The sequence below is a fragment of the Pelodiscus sinensis genome, chromosome 18 (assembly GCF_052426305.1).
Source record: "Pelodiscus sinensis isolate ZL-2025 chromosome 18, ASM5242630v1, whole genome shotgun sequence".
NCBI lineage: Eukaryota > Metazoa > Chordata > Testudines > Trionychidae > Pelodiscus > Pelodiscus sinensis.
Genome location: NC_143069.1, coordinates 34638828 through 34654857, shown reverse-complemented (window position 1 = coordinate 34654857; position 16030 = coordinate 34638828). Strand labels below are relative to the sequence as shown.

The window sequence follows — 16030 nt, the reverse complement described above, 5'->3', positions numbered from 1 at the left end:
CCTGGGGTTAGCAGCCTAGGAAACGGAGCTTTAGCGGTTCCACGGTGCAGGCAGAGACCCACTCGCGAATTGTCCCACGAATGGCTCAGCGCATGACCCTGCAGTCTAAGCCCCACCTCTCCTGGCAGTTCCTTATCCTCCCCATGCACTTACTATCTCATGGCCGCTGGGGATCATGGGTATTTGTGCCCCGTTTCCTAAGTAACCAGCACAGCACACACTCACCTAACTCCATCGCCCCGGCAACACGCACGCTGCACCCGGACAATGATGTTCAGCAGATTATAGCTTTGCAAATAATACCCCACAAGGTAAACGTTGCACAACATCTTATAACCCTACACAAGCGGTGACTACAGTGTGTCGCGATGCGGCTGAGGCTGGGGTAGTTTTGTGCACCTTGCTGGTGGCAGCAGGCCAGAGTAAATTCCGCTCCAGGCAGCTGGGTGTGAAACCAGGTTTGGATTCAATTCTCCCTGCCCCAGCTGTTTCAAACTGGACCAGTAGCAGCTGAGTCCTTCCCATGCAGTGTTGTGTGTGGCTGTTTTCCCACCGCCCTGCCTCAGAGGTGGCTGCAGCTGGGCCCCAGCCCCCCCTCCAGCTGGAGTCGACTGTTCCTGTGGGCGGGGCTCAGAAGTCGTCGTCGTCGCAGATGTCCAGGTAGACGTCGAAGGCCTCGCGGTTGCAGTTGCCGTCAGGTGTGAAGACGTATTTGTGGAAGGTGCCGTCCACGCAGATCGCTGGGGGGGAAGGGGACGTGTGTTAGAGCGGGGGAGGGAACCCCGCCCCCTCCCGGCCCCCACCCGCCGCCCCACTGACCGATGACGGAGTTGACAGTCTTGGCGGAGCTGCGGCCGAAGGCGCACACGCAGGCCGACTCGGCCGGCACCGTGAAGCTGGCCAGGCTCCACTGCGAGTCCACGTACTGGCCAATGACTGGGCCCACCTTGCCCACGCGTGCCAGCCTGCGGGAGAGACGGCAGCCGTGGGGGAGGTACCGAGGGGGGTGATGGGTGGGAGGAAGGGACCATGCTGGGGGGGGCTGTGGGCTGGCGGGTGGCACCTACGCGGAGCGGCGGTTGAGCCGTGTGTCCTTGAGGGCGAAGACGTGGACTGTCCCCTTGTCACTCGACGCGCAGAGAAACGAGGAGTCGTGGCTGAAGTTGATGCTACAAAGATGGGCAAGGGGGTTACCAGGGCTGCGAGCTTCCCCCTGCAGTACCCCCCCCCCCCCCCCCCCGGCAGGGTCCTTCCCCATGCCAGGGAGGTGTCCATGCACAGGGGCATCTCACCACTACAGTGTGCCCAGGTGGTAGCTGTACCTGGGGGCCTCCCTCACCAGTACAGCGTGGTGGGGTCTGTGCCGGGGGGAGTGGGGGTTGGGGGGGCTCACCAGTACAGCGGGGCGGGTCCATGCTGGGGGGGGGGGGATCTCACCAGTACAGAGGGGTGGGGGTCCATGTTGGGGGGGAATCTCACCAGTACGTGGGGTCTGTGCCGGAGGGGGGATCTCACCAGTAAACCGTGGTGGGGCCCGGAGGGGGCTCACCAGTACAGGGGGGGGGTCAGTGCCGGGGGGGGATCTCACCAGTACGGGGGGGGGGTCCGTGCCGGGGGGGATCTCACCAGTACAGCATGGCAGGGCCTGGAGGGGGCTCACCAGTACAGAGGGGGTCCGTGCCGGGGGGGGATCTCACCAGTACAGGGGGGTCCGTGCCGGGGGGATCTCACCAGTGCAGGGGGGTCCGTGCCGGGGGGGGATCTCACCAGTACGGGGGGGGTCCGTGCCGGGGGGGGATCTCACCAGTACAAGGGGGGGTCCATGCCGGGGGATCTCACCAGTACGGGGGGGGTCCGTGCTGGGGGGGGATCTCACCAGTACAGAGGGGGGTCCGTGCCGGGGGGATCTCACCAGTACGGGGGGGGATCTCCCCAGTACAGGGGGGTCCGTGCCGGGGGGGATCTCACCAGTACGGGGGGGGTCCGTGCCGGGGGGGGGGGATCTCACCAGTACAGCGTGGCAGGCTCCGTGCCGGGGGGGATCTCACCAGTACGGGGGGGGGGTCCGTGCCGGGGGGGATCTCACCAGTACAGCATGGCAGGGTCCGTGCCGGGGGGGGGGGGGATCTCCCCAGTACAGGGGGGGTCTGTGCCGGGGGGGGATCTCACCAGTACAGCATGGCAGGGTCCGTGCCGGGGGGGGGATCTCCCCAGTACAGGGGGTCCGTGCCGGGGGGGATCTCACCAGTACAGCATGGCAGGGTCCGTGCCGGGGGGGGATCTCCCCAGTACAGGGGGGGTCCGTGCCGGGGGGGGATCTCCCCAGTACAGCATGGCAGGGTCCGTGCCGGGGGGGGGATCTCCCCAGTACAGGGGGTCCGTGCCGGGGGGGGATCTCCCCAGTACAGCATGGCAGGGTCCGTGCCGGGGGGGGGATCTCCCCAGTACAGGGGGTCCGTGCCGGGGGGGATCTCACCAGTACAGCATGGCAGGGTCCGTGCCGGGGGGGGGATCTCCCCAGTACAGGGGGTCCGTGCCGGGGGGGGATCTCACCAGTACAGCATGGCAGGGTCCGTGCCGGGGGGGGGATCTCCCCAGTACAGGGGGTCCGTGCCGGGGGGGGATCTCACCAGTACAGCATGGCAGGGTCCGTGCCGGGGGGGGGGGGGATCTCCCCAGTACAGGGGGTCCGTGCCGGGGGGGGATCTCACCAGTACAGCATGGCAGGGTCCGTGCCGGGGGGGGGATCTCCCCAGTACAGGGGGTCCGTGCCGGGGGGATCTCACCAGTACAGCGTGGCAGGGTCCGTGCCCCGGCGCAGCTCCACCAGCTTCTCCTTGCTCTGCGTGTCGAAGAGGCGGATGAGGGTGCCCTGCCGGGAGGCCGAGGCCACCACGGTGCCCGGCTGATTGAGGGAGACGCAGGCGATCTCGCCCTGGTGGGCGTTGATGGTGAACGGCGCCGAGGACGTGCCCGGCTGGGTGCTCGACAGGTCCTGGCAGCGGGGGAGGGCTGAGATGGGTGGTTTCCTGGGCTGCCAGCCCCCCGCAACCCCCACATCCTCCTGCCCCTCCCAGTCCCACGGGCCCCCCACGGCTCTGCCCCTTCCCAGCCCCACGGGCCCCCCATGGCTCTGCCCCCTCCCAGCCCCACTCACCACGAGCTGCAGGCTCCCGCACTTGTGGCCCGGGAACACCAGGAGCTGTTTCTCCAGACTGGGGCAGAGATCGCAGAGCCCTGCGGGAGAGAGGGGGCACCGTGGGGCTGGGCGGGGCGCTCTCCTGGCTGGGGGGGCACCGGGGGAGGGGCCGTACCTTTGGGGTTGTCCCGCGTGTCAAACTCAAAGAGCTTGGTGGGATTCTCCGGGAAGGAATAAACGTAAATGCGATTCCGCAGCACAATGACGATCCTGAAATACACGAGCCCCACGCCTGGGTCCCCTCCTGCTGGGGGGGGTTACAGCCGGATGCTTGGGTCCCCTCCTGCTGGGGGGGGGGTTACAGCTGTACGCCTGGGTCCCCTCCTGCTGGGGGGGGGTTACAGCCGTACGCCTGGGTCCCCTCCTGCTGGGGGGGTTACAGCCGGACGCCTGGGTCCCCTCCTGCTGGGGGGGGTTACAGCCGGATGCCTGGGTCCCCTCCTGCTGGGGGGGCGGTTACAGCCGGACGCCTGGATCCCCTCCCTGCGGGGGGGTTACAGCCGGACGCCTGGGTCCCCTCCTGCTGGGGGGGTTACAGCCGGATGCCTGGGTCCCCTCCCTGCAGGGGGGGCGGTTACAGCCGGACGCCTGGGTCCCCTCCCGCTGGGGGGTTACAGCCGGACGCCTGGGTCCCCTCCCGTTGGGGGGGGGTTACAGCCGGACGCCTGGATCCCCTCCCTGCGGGGGGGGTTACAGCTGTGGGCCAGGTCCCCTCCTCCTGGGGGGGTTACGGCTGGGGCCTGGCAGCCGGGGCCGGCTCATACTCACTTGTCATGTCTCATGCGCACGGCCAGGACGGGCTTGGTGAAGGTGAACTCCAGAACCAGCTTGTCCTTGCCCCCCGGCCCCTCGCGGGCGTCGTCCCAAACGAGCACTGTGGGGGGAGAGCAGCCAGTGACCCCCCGGCGCCCAGGCATCCGGCCCCCCGGAACCACCAGCCCCCCAAAGGGCCATACCTGAAATCTCTGAGAATTTGGGGTTCCCTCCGCCCCCCACAATGGCCAGCAGGTTGGAGCGATGCAGCATCTCGACCAGGGCGATGCTGCCCACCTGCTCGTGATCTGGGGGGGCAGAAAACAGGCTGGGGTCTGATGGCACCGTGCCCCCCCCCCCAGCCAGCCCCTGCCCTGGGCCTGTGGGAGCCCCCCCCACCCAGCCAGCCCCTGCCCTGGGCCCGTGGGAGCCCCCCCCCGCCCAGCCAGCCCCTGCCCTGGGCCCGTGGGAGCCCCCCCCCCCAGCCAGCCCCAGCCCTGGGCCCGTGGGAGCCCCCCCCCCCGCTCTTACCCAGGTGCCCTTTCTCCATGAGCGGCTCCACGTTGTAGATCCGCACCCCGGACTCCATGGCGCAGCAGAAGCAGCCTGGAAGCAGGACAGAGACCGGATTGGACCCAGCCTGGGGGGAGAGGCTGCCCGGACGCCTGGGTCCTCCCCCAGCTGTGGGAGGGGAGCAGGGCCTAGTGGTGAGAGCACGGGGGGCAGAGCTGAGGCCTGGGTTCTGTGGGAGGGGAGCGGGGCCTAGGGGTGAGAGCGGGGGGGGGCAGGGGGGGGCAGAGCTGAGGCCTGGGTTCTGTGGGAGGGGAGCGGGGCCTAGGGGTGAGAGCACGGGGGGCAGAGCTGAGGCCTGGGTTCTGTGGGAGGGGAGCGGGGCCTAGGGGTGAGAGCGGGGGGGGGGCAGAGCTGAGGCCTGGGTTCTGTGGGAGGGGAGGGGGGGGCGGGGCCTAGGGGTGAGAGCGGGGGGGGGCAGAGCTGAGGCCTGGGTTCTGTGGGAGGGGAGCGGGGCCTAGGGGTGAGAGCGGGGGGGGGCAGAGCTGAGGCCTGGGTTCTGTGGGAGGGGAGCGGGGCCTAGGGGTGAGAGCGGGGGGGGGGCAGAGCTGAGGCCTGGGTTCTGTGGGAGGGGAGCGGGGCCTAGGGGTGAGAGCGGGGGGGGGGGGCAGAGCTGAGGCCTGGGTTCTGTGGGAGGGGAGCGGGGCCTAGGGGTGAGAGCGGGGGGGGGGCAGAGCTGAGGCCTGGGTTCTGTGGGAGGGGAGCGGGGCCTAGGGGTGAGAGCGGGGGGGGGCAGAGCTGAGGCCTGGGTTCTGTGGGAGGGGAGCGGGGCCTAGGGGTGAGAGCGGGGGGGGGGGCAGAGCTGAGGCCTGGGTTCTGTGGGAGGGGAGCGGGGCCTAGGGGTGAGAGCGGGGGGGGGCAGAGCTGAGGCCTGGGTTCTGTGGGAGGGGAGCGGGGCCTAGGGGTGAGAGCGGGCTACAAGGGTGCAGCTCACTCTGGTCCTGGTTGAAGCTCAGGCTGTTCACCCCGCGTTGCTGCGCCATGCTGGGGGGCAGAAGATGTCGGGGGCCCCTCCTGGATTTGAGCACCAGGAAGCTGTGGAATGGGGCAGAGTGTGAGGGGGGGGCTACGCTCCCCCCTCCACACCCCCTTCAGCTCCCCAGCTGGCCTGGCACCGTCACCCCCACACCAGTCCCCGTGAACCTCACCCCCGCTGGTGCTCCGGGAGCACTGGGCCCCCCACATTCCCCTCAGGGCCTCCGCCCAGCCAGACCCCCGCCCCACAGGCAGCATCCGCATCCGCATCCGCAGCCCCACGCCACCCCCACGTCTCCCACCCCACGTCACCCCCATCTCACCCCACATCCCCCAGCCCCACGCCACCCCCACGTCTCCCACCCCACGTCACCCCATCTCACCCCACATCCCCCAGCCCCACGCCACCCCCACGTCTCCCACCCCACGTCACCCCATCTCACCCCACATCCCCACGTCACCCCCATATCACCCCACATCCCCCAGCCCCACGTCTCCCACCCCACGTCACCCCATCTCACCCCACATCCCCCAGCCCCACGCCACCCCCACGTCTCCCACCCCACGTCACCCCATCTCACCCCACATCCCCCAGCCCCACGCCACCCCCACGTCTCCCACCCCACAGGCAGCATCCGCATCCGCAGCCCCACGCCACCCCCACGTCTCCCACCCCACGTCACCCCCATCTCACCCCACATCCCCCAGCCCCACGTCACCCGTCGGCCTCCCACCAGCTCCTGCCCCCCCCCCCCACCCTGCTAGCAGGTTTCGATCTGGTGCCCCCCCCGCCCCAGCTCACCCCGCGGGGGGGGGCGCGCAAACAGCAGCTGATCTGGCTCTGCCGGGTCACAGAGGGGGATGGGACCGTGACAGCTCGTCACGTGATCGCCCTGGCCGTGCGGGAAGCCTCCGCGGCCATCTTGGGAGCGGGCAGCGGGGCGGGGGTGCCCTTCGCTGCGCCCTTCGGCGGCCATCTTGGATCCTGGAAACGAGCTGCCTATGGCCCCGCCCCTCGCTAGGCGTGTCGCCCCGCCCCTGGGAAGGGGCGGAGCCAATAAAATGACCTGCCCAGGGGCGGGGCTTCGTGTCTGATGCGGGATCACAGCCCAGAAGAGGGAGGGGCCTCAGGATCTGGGCAAAGCTACGGCCCCCCCCCCGCTCTAACCACTAGTCCCCTCCCCCTCCCAGAGCGAACCTGCCCCCCCCGCTCTAACCACTAGTCCCCTCTCCCTCCCGGAGCGAACCTGCCCCCCCGCTCTAACCACTAGTCCCCTCTCCCTCCCGGAGCGAACCTGCCCCCCCGCTCTAACCACTAGTCCCCTCCCCTCTCCCTCCCGGAGCGAACCTGCCCCCCCCCCCGCTCTAACCACTAGTGCCCTCTCCCTCCCAGGTCACCCGCCAGCCCCCCTTTCTCCCATGCCAGGTGTAATATTAGCTGTGACCTTTCCATCGGGGCACATGGCTCTGTTTGGAGCAGCTCCCCAGTGTTTCCCTTCGGCTGCTGAGTCACGGTGGGGTCGATTCGCCTGCCTCCCTGAGCTCATGTCCCAGGGGTCCTGGCTCCCAGCCCCCCGCACCTCCCTCGCCCGCCCGCCCCCTCGGCTCATGGAGCAAAGCCCAACTAAGATACCAGGTAGGGGAGCAAAGAGCTCAGCAAGCGGGGTGGGGATGTGGGGGGCTGGGCGCCCGCACTCCTGGGGTCTTGCCTGGCTCGGGCGGGCAGTGGCGTCTGGTGGTTAGAGCAGGCAGCGCCTCCTCCCTCGGGCCACACGGCTGGTGTTGGGGTTCCTTGGGGCAGGGCTGCGTGCCCCCGCCATCCCCCTTTGCCCAGCCCCTCCCCCTGCTCTGCACCTGGGATGGGTGGCCAGCGCCCCCAAACTGGCAGGAGCGTGTGGGAGCAAGGGCCCCAGCTCACGGTGCCCCCAGTGCCCGGCCTGCCTTTGCCTGCTTCCCAGCCCCCCGCAGCCTGGCTGGTCCGTGCCCTCCCTGGGTAGAGGGCAGCTGCCGGGCCTAGGCTGGCGCTGGCGGGGCTGCGAGGGGCCAGGGACCTGCTGTCCAGCCAGGCCCAGTCAGAATGCTGGCCTGGCTGGCGGGGGCAGGGAACGGGGCAGGGCCTGTCCCCTCTCGGGGGTGCTGGTTCCCCCGGCTCTGCGGCAGTGAGCGCGTTATCTGCCGTGTACACAGCTTGGGGGTCGGTGGCCTCAGTGTCCGTGCCCCCCAGGCAGGCCGGCCCCAGGGCAAGGGGCAGCCGCTGTGGCAGGATGGCGGCCGAGGCGGTGGAGCTCACCCAGACGCCGTTGCAGAAAGTCTGGATCCCCCGCACCAGCAACCGGCTGCACCAGCGCAGGGGGTGTGAGTGGGGCGGGCGGGGACACGGGGCAGGGAATGGGGCCTGTCCCCTCCAGGGGGCTCTGTCCCCGGGGTGGTGGAATTTGAGGGTGCAGCTTGGGGGTGTGGCCTCTGGCTTCCCATCCCTGTGGCTAACAATGTCCATTCCATGCCCCCCCAGCCTCCGTGCCTCAGTTTACCAACTCGCCCACGATGGTGATCATGGTGGGGCTGCCAGCCCGTGGGAAGACCTACATCTCCAAGAAGCTGACCCGCTACCTGAACTGGATCGGGACCCCCACCAAGGGTGAGGGGGCCAGGCCGGGCTCCAGAGGAGATGGGGTCTCTGCAAGGAGCTGGCAAAAGAAAGGGAGTTGTGGGGAAGGGCAAGGAGGCAGGTCTCCGATTGTGGGGGCGGGGGGCTGTCTGTCGGGGGAGGGTTTCCCGGGCAGCTGTGGGGATCCCTGCCCACCCCCCACTCTCCCCACAGTGTTCAACGTGGGGCAGTATCGCCGCGAGGCCGTGCAGACCTACAAGAGCTACGAGTTCTTCCGGCCAGATAACCACGAGGCCATGGAGATCCGCAGGTAAGGGGGGCACTGCTGGGGGGAGCTCACAGCCCTGGGGAAGAGACCCCGGCTGGGGGCACTGCTGGGGGAAGCTCGCAGCCCTGGGGAAGAGACCCCGGCTGGGGGCACTGCTGGGGGGAGCTCGCAGCCCTGGGGAAGAGACCCCGGCTGGGGGCACTGCTGGGGGGAGCTTGCAGCCCTGGGGAAGAGACCCCGGCAGGGGGCACTACTGGGGGAAGCTCGCAGCCCTGGGGAAGAGACCCCCGGCTGGGGGCACTGCTGGGGGAAGCTCGCAGCCCTGGGGAAGAGACCCCGGCTGGGGGCACTGCTGGGGGAAGCTCGCAGACCTGGGGAAGAGACCCCGGCTGGGGGCACTGCTGGGGGAAGCTCACAGCAAGGCCTGGGGGGGGTCTGTGTACGGGTCTCAGCGCCCTTTTCCCCCAGGCAGTGTGCTCTGGCCGCGCTGAAAGACGTCCATACTTACCTGAGCTGTGAGGAGGGACAGGTGGCGGTAAGCAGGACCCTGCCCCCTCCTTCCCCCAGCCAGCCCCTGGGCCCATCGCCCCGGCCTCATGCCTGCTCTGCATTAGGTGTTCGATGCCACCAACACGACCCGGGAGCGAAGGGACACAGTCCTGCAGTTCGCTAGAGAACATGGCTACAAGGTAAGAGCAGGGGCCATGGGACGGTCCCAAGACACTGCTGCAGGGGAGTTCCCAGGCTCCCCCCGGGTGCTGCGTGGGACCATTGCCACAAGAAAGCTCACAGTGCTGGGGGGTCAGTTGGGGGCACTGCTGGGGGAAGCTCACAGCACCAAGGGGGAAAGGCCCAGTGCTGGGGGGTCAGTTGGGGGCACTGCTGGGGGAAGCTCACAGCACCAAGGCGGAAAGGCCCAGCGCTGGGGGGTCAGTTGGGGGCACTGCTGGGGGAAGCTCACAGCACCAAGGCGGAAAGGCCCAGCGCTGGGGGGTCAGTTGGGGGCACTGCTGGGGGAAGCTCACAGCACCAAGGGGGAAAGGCCCAGTGCTGGGGGGGTCAGTTGGGGGCACTGCTGAGGGAAGCTCACAGCACCAAGGGGGAAAGGCCCAGTGCTGGGGGGTCAGTTGGGGGCACTGCTGGGGGAAGCTCACAGCACCAAGGCGGAAAGGCCCAGCGCTGGGGGGTCAGTTGGGGGCACTGCTGGGGGAAGCTCACAGCACCAAGGGGGAAAGGCCCAGTGCTGGGGGGGTCAGTTGGGGGCACTGCTGAGGGAAGCTCACAACACCAAGGGGGAAAGGCCCAGTGCTGGGGGGTCAGTTGGGGGCACTGCTGGGGGAAGCTCACAGCGCCAAGGGGGAAAGGCCCAGTGCTGGGGGGTCAGTTGGGGGCACTGCTGAGGGAAGCTCACAGCACCAGGGGGGAAAGGCCCAGTGCTGGGGGGTCAGTTGGGGGCACTGCTGAGGGAAGCTCACAGCACCAGGGGGGAAAGGCCCAGTGCTGGGGGGTCAGTTGGGGGCACTGCTGGGGGAAGCTCACAGCACCAAGGGGGAAAGGCCCAGTGCTGGGGGGTCAGTTGGGGGCACTGCTGAGGGAAGCTCACAGCACCAGGGGGGAAAGGCCCAGTGCTGGGGGGTCAGTTGGGGGCACTGCTGGGGGAAGCTCACAGCACCAAGGGGGAAAGGCCCAGTGCTGGGGGGTCAGTTGGGGGCACTGCTGGGGGAAGCTCACAGCACCAAGGGGGAAAGGCCCAGTGCTGGGGGGTCAGTTGGGGGCACTGCTGAGGGAAGCTCACAGCACCAGGGGGGAAAGGCCCAGTGCTGGGGGGTCAGTTGGGGGCACTGCTGAGGGAAGCTCACAGCACCAGGGGGGAAAGGCCCAGTGCTGGGGGGTCAGTTGGGAGCACTGCTGGGGGAAGCTCACAGCACCAAGGGGGAAAGGCCCAGTGCTGGGGGGTCAGTTGGGGGCACTGCTGAGGGAAGCTCACAGCACCAAGGGGGAAAGGCCCAGTGCTGGGGGGTCAGTTGGGGGCACTGCTGGGGGAAGCTCACAGCACCAAGGCGGAAAGGCCCAGCGCTGGGGGGTCAGTTGGGGGCACTGCTGGGGGAAGCTCACAGCACCAAGGGGGAAAGGCCCAGTGCTGGGGGGGTCAGTTGGGGGCACTGCTGAGGGAAGCTCACAGCACCAAGGGGGAAAGGCCCAGTGCTGGGGGGTCAGTTGGGGGCACTGCTGGGGGAAGCTCACAGCACCAAGGCAGAAAGGCCCAGCGCTGGGGGGTCAGTTGGGGGCACTGCTGGGGGAAGCTCACAGCACCAAGGGGGAAAGGCCCAGTGCTGGGGGGGTCAGTTGGGGGCACTGCTGAGGGAAGCTCACAGCACCAAGGGGGAAAGGCCCAGTGCTGGGGGGTCAGTTGGGGGCACTGCTGGGGGAAGCTCACAGCGCCAAGGGGGAAAGGCCCAGTGCTGGGGGGTCAGTTGGGGGCACTGCTGAGGGAAGCTCACAGCACCAGGGGGAAAGGCCCAGTGCTGGGGGGTCAGTTGGGGGCACTGCTGAGGGAAGCTCACAGCACCAGGGGGGAAAGGCCCAGTGCTGGGGGGTCAGTTGGGGGCACTGCTGGGGGAAGCTCACAGCACCAAGGGGGAAAGGCCCAGTGCTGGGGGGTCAGTTGGGGGCACTGCTGAGGGAAGCTCACAGCACCAGGGGGGAAAGGCCCAGTGCTGGGGGGTCAGTTGGGGGCACTGCTGGGGGAAGCTCACAGCACCAAGGGGGAAAGGCCCAGTGCTGGGGGGTCAGTTGGGGGCACTGCTGGGGGAAGCTCACAGCACCAAGGGGGAAAGGCCCAGTGCTGGGGGGTCAGTTGGGGGCACTGCTGAGGGAAGCTCACAGCACCAGGGGGGAAAGGCCCAGTGCTGGGGGGTCAGTTGGGAGCACTGCTGGGGGAAGCTCACAGCACCAAGGGGGAAAGGCCCAGTGCTGGGGGGTCAGTTGGGGGCACTGCTGAGGGAAGCTCACAGCACCAGGGGGGAAAGGCCCAGTGCTGGGGGGTCAGTTGGGGGCACTGCTGGGGGAAGCTCACAGCACCAAGGGGGAAAGGCCCAGTGCTGGGGGGTCAGTTGGGGGCACTGCTGAGGGAAGCTCACAGCACCAGGGGGGAAAGGCCCAGTGCTGGGGTGTCAGTTGGGGGCACTGCTGGGGGAAGCTCACAGCACCAAGGGGGAAAGGCCCAGTGCTGGGGGGTCAGTTGGGAGCACTGCTGGGGGAAGCTCACAGCACCAAGGGGGAAAGGCCCAGTGCTGGGGGGTCAGTTGGGGGCACTGCTGAGGGAAGCTCACAGCACCAGGGGGGAAAGGCCCAGTGCTGGGGGGTCAGTTGGGAGCACTGCTGGGGGAAGCTCACAGCACCAAGGGGGAAAGGCCCAGTGCTGGGGGGTCAGTTGGGGGCACTGCTGAGGGAAGCTCACAGCACCAGGGGGGAAAGGCCCAGTGCTGGGGGGTCAGTTGGGGGCACTGCTGAGGGAAGCTCACAGCACCAGGGGGGAAAGGCCCAGTGCTGGGGGGTCAGTTGGGGGCACTGCTGGGGGAAGCTCACAGCACCAAGGGGGAAAGGCCCAGTGCTGGGGGGTCAGTTGGGGGCACTGCTGGGGGAAGCTCACAGCACCAAGGGGGAAAGGCCCAGTGCTGGGGGGTCAGTTGGGGGCACTGCTGAGGGAAGCTCACAGCACCAGGGGGAAAGGCCCAGTGCTGGGGGGTCAGTTGGGAGCACTGCTGGGGGAAGCTCACAGCACCAAGGGGGAAAGGCCCAGTGCTGGGGGGTCAGTTGGGGGCACTGCTGAGGGAAGCTCACAGCACCAGGGGGAAAGGCCCAGTGCTGGGGGGTCAGTTGGGGGCACTGCTGGGGGAAGCTCACAGCACCAAGGGGGAAAGGCCCAGTGCTGGGGGGTCAGTTGGGGGCACTGCTGAGGGAAGCTCACAGCACCAGGGGGAAAGGCCCAGTGCTGGGGTGTCAGTTGGGGGCACTGCTGGGGGAAGCTCACAGCACCAAGGGGGAAAGGCCCAGTGCTGGGGGGTCAGTTGGGGGCACTGCTGAGGGAAGCTCACAGCACCAGGGGGGAAAGGCCCAGTGCTGGGGGGTCAGTTGGGAGCACTGCTGGGGGAAGCTCACAGCACCAAGGGGGAAAGGCCCAGTGCTGGGGGGTCAGTTGGGGGCACTGCTGAGGGAAGCTCACAGCACCAGGGGGAAAGGCCCAGTGCTGGGGGGTCAGTTGGGGGCACTGCTGGGGGAAGCTCACAGCACCAAGGGGGAAAGGCCCAGTGCTGGGGGGTCAGTTGGGGGCACTGCTGGGGGAAGCTCACAGCACCAGGGGGGAAAGGCCCAGCGCTGGGGGGTCAGTTGGGGGCACTGCTGGGGGAAGCTCACAGCACCGGGGGAAGGCCCAGCGCTGGGGGGGTCAGTTGGGGGCACTGCTGGGGGAAGCTCACAGCACCAGGGGGGAAAGGCCCAGTGCTGGGGGGTCAGTTGGGGGCACTGCTGGGGGAAGCTCACAGCACCAGGGGGGAAAGGCCCAGCGCTGGGGGGGTCAGTTGGGGGCACTGCTGGGGGAAGCTCACAGCACCGGGGGGAAAGGCCCAGCGCTGGGGGGTCAGTTGGGGGCACTGCTGGGGGAAGCTCACAGCACCAGGGGGGAAAGGCCCAGCGCTGGGGGGGTCAGTTGGGGGCACTGCTGGGGGAAGCTCACAGCACCAGGGGGAAAGGCCCAGCGCTGGGGGGGTCAGTTGGGGGCACTGCTGGGGGAAGCTCACAGCACCAGGGGGGAAAGGCCCAGCGCTGGGGGGGTCAGTTGGGGGCACTGCTGAGGGAAGCTCACAGCACCAAGGGGGAAAGGCCCAGCGCTGGGGGGTCAGTTGGGGGCACTGCTGGGGGAAGCTCACAGCACCAGGGGGAAAGGCCCAGCGCTGGGGGGTCAGTTGGGGGCACTGCTGAGGGAAGCTCACAGCACCGGGGGGAAAGGCCCAGTGCTGGGGGGTCAGTTGGGGGCACTGCTGAGGGAAGCTCACAGCACCAAGGGGGAAAGGCCCAGCGCTGGGGGGTCAGTTGGGGGCACTGCTGAGGGAAGCTCACAGCACCGGGGGAAAGGCCCAGTGCTGGGGGGTCAGTTGGGGGCACTGCTGGGGGAAGCTCACAGCACCAGGGGGAAAGGCCCAGTGCTGGGGGGTCAGTTGGGGGCACTGCTGGGGGAAGCTCACAGCACCAGGGGGGAAAGGCCCAGCGCTGGGGGGGTCAGTTGGGGGCACTGCTGGGGGAAGCTCACAGCACCGGGGGGAAAGGCCCAGCGCTGGGGGGGTCAGTTGGGGGCACTGCTGGGGGAAGCTCACAGCACCAGGGGGGAAAGGCCCAGCGCTGGGGGGGTCAGTTGGGGGCACTGCTGGGGGAAGCTCACAGCACCAGGGGGGAAAGGCCCAGCGCTGGGGGGGTCAGTTGGGGGCACTGCTGGGGGAAGCTCACAGCACCAGGGGGAAAGGCCCAGCGCTGGGGGGTCAGTTGGGGGCACTGCTGGGGGAAGCTCACAGCACTGAGGTCTTGGCTCACACAGACCCCACCTCCCCTCCAGGTATTTTTCATCGAGTCCATCTGCGATGACCCCGACATCATCGAGGAGAACATCAAGGTGAGACCCCCTGGACCTGTGCGGCCCAGCCCCCATCCATGTCACCCCACCCTTGGGGACCTGCCCCCCAAGCCAGCCCAGCCCAACCCCCTCCCTGCCTGCCATGCCCGGGCCCAGCCCCCCAAGCCAGCCCAGCCCAACCCCCTCCCTGCCAGCCATGCCTGGGCCCTGCCCCCCAAGCCAGCCCAGCCCAACCCCCTCCCTGCCTGCCATGCCCGGGCCCTGCCCCCCAAGCCAGCCCAGCCCAACCCCCTCCCTGCCTGCCATGCCCGGGCCCTGCCCCCCAAGCCAGCCCAGCCCAACCCCCTCCCTGCCTGCCATGCCCGGGCCCAGCCCCCCAAGCCAGCCCAGCCCAACCCCCTCCCTGCCTGCCATGCCTGGGCCCTGCCCCCCAAGCCAGCCGAGACTGACCCCCCCATGCCTAGCAACCAAGCCCCTCCTGTACCCTTTGTTCTTTCCCGGGAAAAGCTGTCACCTGGCCACCCCCCTTGTGGACTCAGGGCTGTCAATGCGCTGGTCTGGGGGGTCACAGTGCAATCCCCATCCCTGGGGCTGTGCCCTGGGAAACTGAGGCACACACGGGGTTACTGCGGGACAGAACTCCCATGCAACATACCAAGGGGAATGCACCCCCTGCTTAGCCACATCCCCCGTCACTACCCCCCCCCATGGCCCAGCACACACAGGCCCATCTCCCCTGGTCTCTGGCCTGCAGCAAGTGAAGCTGAGCAGCCCAGACTACAAGGACTGTAACCGGGAGGAGGTGGTGGAGGATTTCCTGAAGCGGATCCAGTGCTACCAGCTCACCTACCAGCCCCTGGATGACGAGCTGGACAGGTGAGACCCCTCCCCAAGCAGAGCACCCAGGAGTCCAGGCTCCCAGCCCCCTGCTCTAACCACTAGCCCCCGCTGCCCTCCCAGACTGGGCCCGATTTCCTGACACCCCCCCCTTCCCCTCCAGCTCTCTGTCCTACATCAAGATCTTCAACGTGGGGCTGCGTTACCTGGCGAACCGGGTGCAGGACCACGTGCAGAGCCGCACGGTGTACTACCTGATGAACATCCACGTCACGCCGCGGGCCATCTACCTGAGCCGGCACGGCGAGAGCCAGCTCAACCTGCAGGGGCGCATCGGGGGCGACTCGGGGCTCACCTCCCGCGGCAAGCAGGTGGGCTGGGGGCCTCGGGCCTGGCCAGAGCGGGGAGAGGCAACCGAGAGCACTGAGGGGGCTGGGATGGGGAGGGGGATGCCACAAGCAGGTTTAGGGGGGCTAGGTTGGGGCATCAAGGCTCCGGCCTTTTAGAAGCAGCGGCAGGGAGGGGAGCTTGCCTGGGGGTCACCGCTTCTCCCCCCTAGTTTGCCTGCGCCCTGGCCAGCTTCATCGAGAGCCAGAAGATCCGGGACCTCAAGGTGTGGACCAGCCACATGAAGCGGACGATCCAGACGGCCGAGGCCCTGCACGTGCCCTACGAGCAATGGAAAGCGCTGAACGAGATCGACGCGGTGAGAGCCCAGGGGCCCGCCCCCAGCTCCCGCGCATGGGCCCCTCTCCGCCCCGCAGTGGGGTGGACGCCGGGCATCAGGCCACCGGCTAATGGCGCGACCTGTTTCAGGGCATCTGTGAGGAGATGTCCTACGAGGAGATCCAGGCCCATCACCCGGAGGAGTTTGCCCTGCGAGATCAAGACAAGTACCGATACCGGTATCCCAAAGGGGAGGTAAGGGAGGGCCCAGCACGCTGACTGGAAAGGGGGGCACTCACTTGTTGGTAACCCATGAAACTCCCTGCCACATGATCTTACAATGACATTGGTTAACCTGTGCAACTCCCTGCCACTGGGTAATAGCAGGGAGATGGATTTGGCAGTGCTCTCAAGTCTGGGGACCCCTTGCCAGCGAGCGGTCCCAGTACAGTGGGTCTCTTGCCAGGAGCGATTCCTAAATGGAATGAATTGGGCAACACAGTTAACCTCTGAAACTCCCTGCCCCGT

The 16030-nt window shown here is 68.2% G+C and overlaps 3 protein-coding genes across 11 annotated transcripts in view; 1 reads left to right on the top strand and 2 right to left on the bottom strand.

The window, feature by feature from the left end:
• Window positions 1-314: 314 nt before the first annotated feature.
• WDR45 (WD repeat domain 45) lies at window positions 315-8999 on the bottom strand. 5 transcript variants are annotated; one of them, XM_075918478.2, is made up of 11 exons: window positions 6300-6431; window positions 5457-5557; window positions 4484-4558; window positions 4156-4260; window positions 3968-4073; window positions 3315-3409; window positions 3158-3237; window positions 2787-2995; window positions 1068-1169; window positions 820-965; window positions 315-740 (listed from the first exon to the last, which is right to left on the bottom strand). In XM_075918478.2, the coding sequence occupies exons 2-11, from the start codon at window positions 5503-5505 to the stop codon at window positions 631-633; spliced, it is 1077 nt and encodes a 358-aa protein (XP_075774593.1). In that variant the 5' UTR covers window positions 5506-5557; window positions 6300-6431; the 3' UTR covers window positions 315-630. The 5 variants fall into 5 exon arrangements, with proteins under 5 accessions (XP_075774593.1, XP_089626351.1, XP_075774591.1 ...); XM_089770225.1 differs by lacking the exons at window positions 5457-5557; window positions 6300-6431 and adding an exon at window positions 8882-8999; XM_075918476.2 differs by lacking the exon at window positions 5457-5557 and having other exon boundaries at window positions 6300-6651.
• PFKFB1 (6-phosphofructo-2-kinase/fructose-2,6-biphosphatase 1) overlaps window positions 6921-16030 on the top strand; it is a 13767-nt gene continuing 4657 nt past the window's right edge. The window contains exons 1-10 of one of the 5 annotated variants that reach the window (XM_075918472.2): window positions 6921-7133; window positions 8010-8135; window positions 8319-8415; window positions 8842-8908; window positions 8988-9062; window positions 13982-14038; window positions 14754-14875; window positions 15000-15207; window positions 15396-15542; window positions 15653-15757. In XM_075918472.2, coding sequence (XP_075774587.2) covers window positions 6959-7133; window positions 8010-8135; window positions 8319-8415; window positions 8842-8908; window positions 8988-9062; window positions 13982-14038; window positions 14754-14875; window positions 15000-15207; window positions 15396-15542; window positions 15653-15757 — 1179 coding nt within the window. In that variant the 5' untranslated portion in view covers window positions 6921-6958. Of the gene's footprint in view, window positions 7134-7676; window positions 7853-8009; window positions 8136-8318; window positions 8416-8841; window positions 8909-8987; window positions 9063-13981; window positions 14039-14753; window positions 14876-14999; window positions 15208-15395; window positions 15543-15652; window positions 15758-16030 lie in introns of those variants that run through there. The other 4 variants (XM_089770222.1, XM_075918474.2, XM_075918475.2 and 1 more) reach the window with 4 other exon arrangements.
• LOC102459787 (non-structural maintenance of chromosomes element 3 homolog) overlaps window positions 15751-16030 on the bottom strand; it is a 12880-nt gene continuing 12600 nt past the window's right edge. The window contains exon 11 of the mRNA XM_089770229.1: window positions 15751-15977. Within this exon, the coding sequence (XP_089626355.1) occupies window positions 15912-15977 (66 nt within the window). The 3' untranslated portion in view covers window positions 15751-15911. The remainder of the gene's footprint in view (window positions 15978-16030) is intronic.